Source organism: Mustela nigripes, chromosome 1, assembly GCF_022355385.1.
Source record: "Mustela nigripes isolate SB6536 chromosome 1, MUSNIG.SB6536, whole genome shotgun sequence".
NCBI lineage: Eukaryota > Metazoa > Chordata > Mammalia > Carnivora > Mustelidae > Mustela > Mustela nigripes.
Genome location: NC_081557.1, coordinates 86067870 through 86076678, shown reverse-complemented (window position 1 = coordinate 86076678; position 8809 = coordinate 86067870). Strand labels below are relative to the sequence as shown.

At 42.3% G+C, this 8809-nt stretch overlaps 1 protein-coding gene across 5 annotated transcripts in view; it reads left to right on the top strand.

Moving 5' to 3' along the window:
* VWA5A (von Willebrand factor A domain containing 5A) overlaps positions 1 to 6226 on the top strand; it is a 34433-nt gene extending 28207 nt beyond the window's left edge. For all 5 annotated transcript variants that reach the window (XM_059414701.1, XM_059414673.1, XM_059414692.1 and 2 more), the window contains 3 exons: positions 383 to 513; positions 4557 to 4683; positions 5222 to 6226. In XM_059414701.1, coding sequence (XP_059270684.1) covers positions 383 to 513; positions 4557 to 4683; positions 5222 to 5301 — 338 coding nt within the window. In that variant the 3' untranslated portion in view covers positions 5302 to 6226. The remainder of the gene's footprint in view (positions 1 to 382; positions 514 to 4556; positions 4684 to 5221) is intronic.
* Positions 6227 to 8809: the final 2583 nt, after the last annotated feature.

Genomic DNA, 8809 nt, shown 5'->3' with positions numbered 1-8809 from the left:
TCAGAAAGTGGTTGTTTTTCTGTTTCCAGAATTGCTGTTCTTCTTCTCTTCGATCTGCCGATGGATTTTCAGGTGTTTGCAATCTTTAGATAAGCTATCTAGCTGATCTCCGGCTAGCTGAAGCAGTCTCAGCTTGCTACTTCTCCGCCATCTTGACTCCTCCCCCCCCTTGTTGCTAAATTTTTAAGTGCCACTCCCTTAGAGTTAGTCTGTCACTCAGGTGGCTGACGATGTCACAGAGAAAACACAGGGGAAGGACTATAACAGGTAGGATCTGGTTCACATTGCTATAGCCTGTCTCTGAAGTCAGATCCGTCTTTCTCAGGTATGCTAAGGGCTCAGTACCTCCATCATTTTTCATCCTCTTTTTTCTTCCCCAAAGTCTTTGGAGAAAATCATCTTGTGCAGCTGATCTCCCTCCAGAATGCAGATGGTTCCTGGTGCCTGGATGAAAATCTGGCTGGGATCCTAGGTAAAAGTTTGGAAGACTTACAGGCTGCAGTCCCTGTCAAGGTAAGATTCAGAGAAGAAAAAGGAGGGCGCATGTTTTTGAGGGGTTGGGGTCAGTAAGATTTGGGGTGAATCATGGCTCATCTGAGAAAGGAGGATAGAGGAGGACGTAAACTAAATTAATTTCTAATAAACAGAGGTTGGAGGTTTTTCTTGGTATGTTAGACCAGAAAGAACAAGGAACTAATAACCTGGTTGGTGGGAGTTGATGGATACAAAGGGAAGGCAAGCATCCTCTTCACTTTATATTCCCTGCCAATCATCTAGTATTTTTTGAGCCATTAGTCTGTGCCAGAACTGTGGTAAGCACTTAACATCCACTTACTTTTTCATTACCATAATAAGGTAAATCCTACTCACGTTGCTGTTTATAGAGAACTATAACAATGGTTCTGAGTTTAGCCAGCCAGTCAGTGGCAGAGCTGGATTCAATACTAGAACTGTCTTCAAGACCCATGTCGCTTCTCTTCAAAATAAAGGATTTGGTCCGCAAATTAGCAAAATTTCACTGAAGTTAGAATAGGTGAGGATTAATAGGGATGATCTAGTTTATTTCAAATGTGTTTGAGTATGCTGATGAGGACAGATTACATTCCACAGTCGCAAGGTAACTGACCAAATCTTCTAATTGAGAAATTGTTAAATATGGACAGAATGCTAAAAGCCTGAAATACGGGTGTCATTCTGAATTTTTTAAACGTGAAAGGTGGTTAAATAAACCTCAGAAATCCTTTAACTGCCTCATCCACTATAGTATCCACTAGTCCTGTGACTCTTGAGCACTTGAAATATGGCTAATGCAAATGAGGAGCCAAATTATTTTTAAAAATTTTTTAATAAACATATATTATTAGCCCCAGGGGTACAGGTCTGTGAATTGCCAGGTTTGCACACTTCACAGCACTCACCATAGCACATACCCTCCCCAATGTCCATAACCCCACCCCCTTCTCCCAACACCCCTCCCCCCAGCCCCCTCAGTTTGTTTTGTGAGATTAAGAGTCTTTTATGGTTTGTCTCCCTCTCGATCCCATCTTGCTTCATTTATTCTTTTCCTACCCCACAAATCCCCCACGTTGCATCTCCACTTCCTCTTATCAGGGGGATCATATGATAGTTGTCTTTCTCTGATGGACTTACTCCGCTAAGCATAATACCCTCTAGTTCATCCACACTGTCGCAAATGGCAAGATTTCATTTCTTTTGATGGCTGCATAGTATTCCATTGTATATAATACCACATCTTCTTTATCCATTCATCTGTTGATGGACATCTAAGTTCTTTCATATTTCAGCTATTGTGGACGTTGCTGCTATAAACATTTGGGTACACGTGCCCCTTCGGATCACTACGTTTGTATCTTTAGGGTAAATACCCAGTAGTACAATTGCTGGCTCATAGGGTAGCTCTATTTTCAACTTTTTGAAGAGCCTCCATGAGTGTTGCAACAGCTCACCCACCAACAGTGTAGGAGGGTTCCCCTTTCAAGGAGCCAAATTCTTAATTGAATTAAAATGTGCTATGAATTGTGAAACACATGCTGATTTCACTTATGTGAAAACTTAATGTAAAAAAAAAAGAATGTAAATATTCTCAATCATTATTTTTATATTGATTACATGTTAAAATGATATTTTGAATATATTAGGTTAAGAACAACATGTTAGTAAAATAATGGTACCTGTTTATTTTTACTTTTCTACATGTGGCTACTAGGATATTTTAGATTATATGTGTGTCTAGCATTATATATCTGTTGAAAAATACTTTTCTAGAACAAATAATTAGAAGTATAATTTATCAAGTTGAAGAAGATACAAGAATCATGACATTCTAATTGGTTTCATTGGGAAACCAATGACAGGTCAAACTAATATTTCTTTCTCTTTTTTTTTTCAATTAATTTATTTTTTAACATTTCCTTCTTTGTTAATGGCAACTGGGCCAGTAAATCTAGAGAGTCAGGAACATCAGTGTACCTGAATTTCAGTAAGGAGTTGAATTTTCTTAAATGATGAGTGTATGGACTGAGAACAAACTCGTTGAAAATTCATTGCGCTGAGTAGTGAATTTATTCAAACCTCACACAGATTTTTAGAGCCACCGGACTCTGAATTCTCTGGAGGTTTATATTTTCAGTGAAGATTTAGATCCCATTCTTTCCCATTTGTAGATTTGCCAAAACTGGGAAATCAAGTATTGAGAAAATTGAGATCCCAAAAGGCCTTGAACAATGAAAGACTTACAATATTTTGTGGGGGAAAAAAATAAAACCCAAACAATACAACTTACTGGGAATCAAAATACTGCTTTTGGTTCTAAATCCTCTCTATATAAGTAGAGATTAGAAGCACAATGGCTTAAGAACCGTTGCACATGGGGATTTGAGGTGACTACAAACTTCAGAGGACCAGGCCGTGTGATTACAGGATCAGTGGAAGACAGCAGGCTTGTCAGAAGAGCTGTGCTTGTTGCATATTTTGGGCTGTAGTCATAGAAATTCACGAGTACACTCACCTCCAGATATGACTGTTTAAGGAGATATATGTTAAAAACCACTGTCATGCTTGTTTCTAGACTAGAGCAAGCATGAGGATTCTTACTGCTTTGACATGAGCAGTCCTCTTAAGAAAAAATTAAAGGAATTGAGAATTTTAAAAAATTTATTTATTTATTTACTTATTTATTAAAGACAGAGGGAATGTGCGTGCTTGCGCATCCTAGCTTGAGCTGGGGGGGTGGGGCAGAGGAAGAGGGAAACGCAGACTTCCTGCTGAGCCGGGAGCCTGATGAGAGACTCGATCCCAGGATCCTGGGATCTTCACCAGAGCCAGAGGCAGATGCTTAATTGACTGAGCCACCCAGGTGCCCCAGGAATTGAGAATTTTGATTGAAACAGGACTCCTCGGGGCGCCTGGGTGGCTCAGTGGGTTAAAGTCACTGCCTTCGGCTCGGGTTATGATCCTAGGGTCCTGGGATCGAGCCCCGCATCAGGCCCTCTGCTCAGCGGGGAGCCTGCTTCCTCCTCTCTCTGCCTGCCTTTCTGCCTACTTGTGATCTCTGTCTGTCAAATAAATAAATAAAATCTTTTAAAAAAAAGAAAGAAAAGAAACAGGACTCCTCAGAGAGGACTTGATAGCTGTTTCCAAGGTTTAAGGGTCATGATAAAAAAGAACAATTTCTCTTGATCTGTTGACTCTAAAATCTGAAACTGGGACCATGGGTGAAAACTCACAGGAGACTGTTTTCCATTCTGTGGCCGAGACTCTCTCTTGAGTGACATGAGCAGAATGACTTGAATCAGCATATTGGGCCTCAAGTTCCAGCTGTGTCATTTGCAAGAAAGCTAACTTTCGGCAAATCATTTCACTTTTGTGTGAACCAGTTTTCTCTCTTAAGAATTTCATTTCTTTTGATGGCTGCATAGTATTCCATCAAAAGAAATGAAATCTTGCCATTTGCAACAACATGGATGGAACTAGAGCGTATCATGCTTAGCGAAATAAGTCAAGCAGAGAAAGACAACTATCATATGATCTCCCTGATATGAGGAAGTGGTGATGCTACAAGGGGGCTTAAGTGGGTAGGAGAAGAATAAATGAAACAAGATGGGATTGGGAGGGAGACAAACCATAAGTGACTCTTAATCTCGCAAAACAGACTGAGGGTTGCTGGGGGGAGGGGGGTTGGGATAAGGGGGGTGGGCTTATGGACATTGGGGAGGGTATGTGCTTTGGTGAGTGCTGTGAAGTGTGTAAACCTGGCGATTCACAGACCTGTACCCCTGGGGATAAAAATATATGTTTATAAAAAATAAAAAAATTTTAAAAAAAAGAATGTCATTATTGATAATTCCTTTTTTTTTTTTTTTTGGTTTAGCAAAGATTCGAATAAAAATACATCATAAAATATAAAGCAGTTGGGCACGTGGTTCTTTCCTTATAACTTGGTAGTCCTTGTTGGGGATGTCGTAGGAGTTTTAAGCACCGTCCTGATGGTTACACTGGATTTAAAATTTAAGACTTTGTCTTTGTCTGTTGTACAGGATGCCAGTTCCTTAAGCTGGGCCACAGTCCTGGCAGTGGTCTGGCTGCATTCGAACGCTATGCAAATGAAGGGTGAGTGGGAACTTCTGGAAAAGAAGGCCAGAGACTGGATTCACATCCATGCAGGTAGGAGTGCAGTTCTAAAACCACATCTCCTTCCTTCCTTAGGGAGCTAGTCTCCTTCCCTTGCACAGAGCCTCCGGGCCTGCTAGCAGGTGACTGGGGAGGTTCTCATAGTCCCCTCCCCTGACCTTTTCTGGTCTCCCGGATAGACCTCTCCTTGGCAGGATGGGGGTGCCATCTTACATTATGGGGGTGGGGAGGTGAGTGTGGAAAGGGACGTGGATGGGGAGTCTGGATTGGGAGAAGGACATGCACGAGGTGGCGTTTGTTCTCCTCACTGTCTCAGTACTATACTGAGTAGAGGACTGGACAGGAGCTCTCAGTCCTTGGGGGTTTATTATATCACTGCTGTTGAGTATTTCTGGGACCTGAGAAGATGAAAGGGAATCTGGGCAGTAGGAGGAGTGAAGTCAGGGGTGTGGAAGAAAAACAGGAGCAGGAGTCAGGGAGATAAACAGAAAGGCATCGGGGAGACTGGGAGAAGAGTGTTTACTCTCGCTGTGGTTCCTCAGCCCTACTTCTTGTTTTCTCCTCCTAACAGCCTCCATCATGCAAGAGCTTGTGAAAGCTGCTATCGCTTTGATCAAGTCATCCGTGGACCCCGCCATCTTTGGCATCTGAGGAGACTGTCCAGAAATACAAGTGCCTCTCTCATGCTACTGCCCTTTCCTTCATGCTCTCCTGCAGTGGTGTATTTTTGTATTTTACCCCTGTCCTATCAGTTTCTGGCCATAAAAGCGAGGGATGCCCACCCCACCTTTCCTCTCCAGGTTCCCTTTGGGTAGGGTGATTTTCTTTCCCTGGCATGTACTGTCAGCCCAGTGTCAGTGGTCCTAGAACCTGTTTCCTTTCTTGGAGGGATTTAAAGGATTCATCGGCAGTAACATTCCTCCCGGGTTTCCCAGAGTGACCACATGAAAACAGGTGGGGTGGATGCCACACTGAAGGGTACAGCCCTGATATTAGGGCTGCAGGATAAGGGAATGCTGTGCGTTACAATCATCTGTGCCTTTTGATCTTACATACTTATCAGGACCAGTCAGGAGAGCTATCCAATTTTCTACTGGGGGAGGTTGAAAGCCAACATCGGGATCAATACAGCCTCGAGATCGAGATCACAGAGCAAGAGAGACTCTGGAGATCCACTGTGAGAGATGGCACTGGTGATGGCCTTCTTGGTTGATTCTGCTTGGATTTTGCTAGCCAATACAGTGCCTTCCCTCTCACTGCCTAAGGGACAGGATTGAATCACACCTGTTGGGAGACAGATGTTTCTCCTGAATTGTAAGGAGATGACAATGAGATCTTTAGTCCTGGCCTGAACCCATGAGGCCTCTATGTTAGGCTTTGATCTGTAATGAAGGGAAAAGTGGATTTAAAGGCAGTTTTGCCTGAGACCTGAGCCTGGTTCATTGAGCTCATGAGGAAGAAAGGAACTCCCCATGATTGTTTCTGACCTTTGTCCTATATACTCTATCCTAGTGGAAATGCGCTGTCACCCAAAATACTATTGTATCAATATTAAAATGATTATATCTACACTTCATTTTCTTGTATCTGATCTTTTGTACATTTAGAATCTGCATTGGTTTTATTATCCCTCATTTTCCCTCCCAATTTTGCTGACCCCTACACCATTCATACCATGTCCTGTTCCTGCGTCTTCTGTTGTAGGCTGATTTTTTGTCCTACATGAGGCAAGTCAAGGACACTGGCCAGAAAACCACTGTTAGAATCCTGACAACACACTTAAATAGTTATGTAATAATGGATACATGATTTAACCCCCTGGGAGCTTAGTGTCCTTATCTGTAAAAGCGGGACTTCACTAGAACTCCATTATCACTTTCATCTAGAATACTCAAGAATTCTGAGTAGAACCTGAATATCTCTTCACTCAGGTGGAGAATGGCCTAGACTTGAGTTCTTTTGAGCTGCTCAGTGAACATTAGGGAGGTTGGCCTGACTTGCATAGTGGAAAATGACTTCCCAGGACTTTCTTCTGAGTCTATTTATGGCTGAGAGTGACTGGGGGAATAGGGCTGTGGCATCACCTGGAAGCTTCCTAGAAATGCAGAGTCTTAGGCAACCCCAAGAACTACTGTAGCAAAGTCTGCCTTTTAACAAGGTCTCTGGGTAATTTATGCACACATTAAAGTTTGAGGGCTTAGTCTTTAGGCTTGTATCCACGGCTGCCCTCTGGATAGGTCCTATACGTGCTATGACAAAAAACAGCTTCCTAAAGACCATGCAACTTTTAGAGCTATCTTGGACTCACAAAGGCCCTTTATATTGATCATACAGATTTTTTTTTAAAGACTTTATCTATTTATTTGACAGAGAAATAGAGCCAGAGAGCACAAGGGGAGGGGATGGCAGAGGGAGAGGGAGAAGCAGGCTCCCCACTGATCAGGGAACCCAACTCAGGTCCTGATCCTAGGGGCCTCGGATCACGACCTGAATGGAAAGCAGATACCCAACCATCTGAGTCACCCAGGTGCCCTATACGGATCATTTTTTATTACATTTATTGTTCCTTCCCTTTTTTGTACCCTTCAGCTTGCAGACTAGCCTAGGTCCTGGGGCTTCTAGAATAAAACACCATAACAACAAAAGCAGCTTTCCATTTGTCTTCTTTAAAATGCAGAACCAAGGATCGTTTTAAAGTAGCATGATTATATATTTCCATTCGGGCTCACATGATAGAATGTTGTGCCAACTGTAAACTCCTCACATTCAAACAAGCGTTGGTCTTCATCATCAACAAGTATGTTTTGGCACATTTATTGAAGCCCACTGTCAAGACTGGTGCCTCATGTTTTTGGAAAATAAGAAGCACCATCTGTACTTTCAGGAACCGATGTTCCGGGCAAGAAGCCCAGGAGAAAAGCTGAGCTCAGCTCCCATTGGTCATCCATACCCCACAGCTCTTTCCTGGCTGCAGAGACTTGGCCACGAGGAGGATGGCAGATAGCACTGCCTCGAGGTTCTCCCACTCACACTGAGCCCAGTACCTCTACCCTGCTCCACATACACTTTTTTTTTTTTTAATTTATTTATTTGACAGAGAGACACAGTGAGAAAGGGAGCATAAGCCGGGGGAGTGAGAAAGGGAGAAGCAGGCTTCCCTGCTGAGCAAGGAGCCGTATGTGGCACTCGATCCTAGGATCCTGAGATCATGACTTGAGCTGAAGGCAGATGCTTAATGATTGAACCACCCAGGGGCCCCTGAACATACACTTATTAATGAAGCCTGGTGCCGATCTTCCCTAGTTCCAGCACGGTCACACTGGGGATCATTAGCATGTGCTGTTCCACTCCCAGATCAGCCGTTGCTTCCTTAAAAACTGGCCATGTGTTTCTAGTATCTGATTGACCCAGATACTGATTGGAAGAAAAAACCAAAACAAAACAAGAAAAACCTCATGCAATGAGCTAGCTCCATGCGTTGATTCTCCTTTCGGCTTCATTGGTTTTCTGCTCATGTATTGTGATGTTCTCTTGTTAGGTGGACATTTAGGATTACTAGATCTTCTTGGAGAATTCACCCTTTCATCACTGTGTAATCCCTGTATCTTTGATGGTTTTCCTTGTTCTGAAATCTGCTTTGTCTGAAATGAGTATAGCCACTCCAGCTTTCTTTTGGTTAACATCAGCACGGTATGTGTTTCTCTAACCCTTTATGTTTAACCTATGTCCCTCTTTATATTCAAAGTAGGTTTCCTGTAGACAGTGTATACATGGGTCTCTCTTTTCTTTTTATCTGCTCTGATAATCTCTATCTTTTAATTGATGTATTTATTCACATTTAAAGCAATGATTAATGTAATTGGATTTATATCTACCATGTTTAACTATTTTCTATTTGTCACCTTTGTTCTTAATTTTTCCCCCCATCTTATTTTGCCTTTTCTGGTTTGAATTAAGCATTTTGTGTGATTTCCTTTTATCTCCACTCTTGACCTATCGATTATATTTCTTAATTTATTTAATTGCCACCTTAGAATTTGCAATGGCCATTTGAAACCAACTTGAAGTCCATCATCAGTAACTATTACCACTTTATGTGTAGTGCACACACTGTATCAGAGGTTTCCTAATCCCCCCTCCCACTCTCTGTGGCATTGCT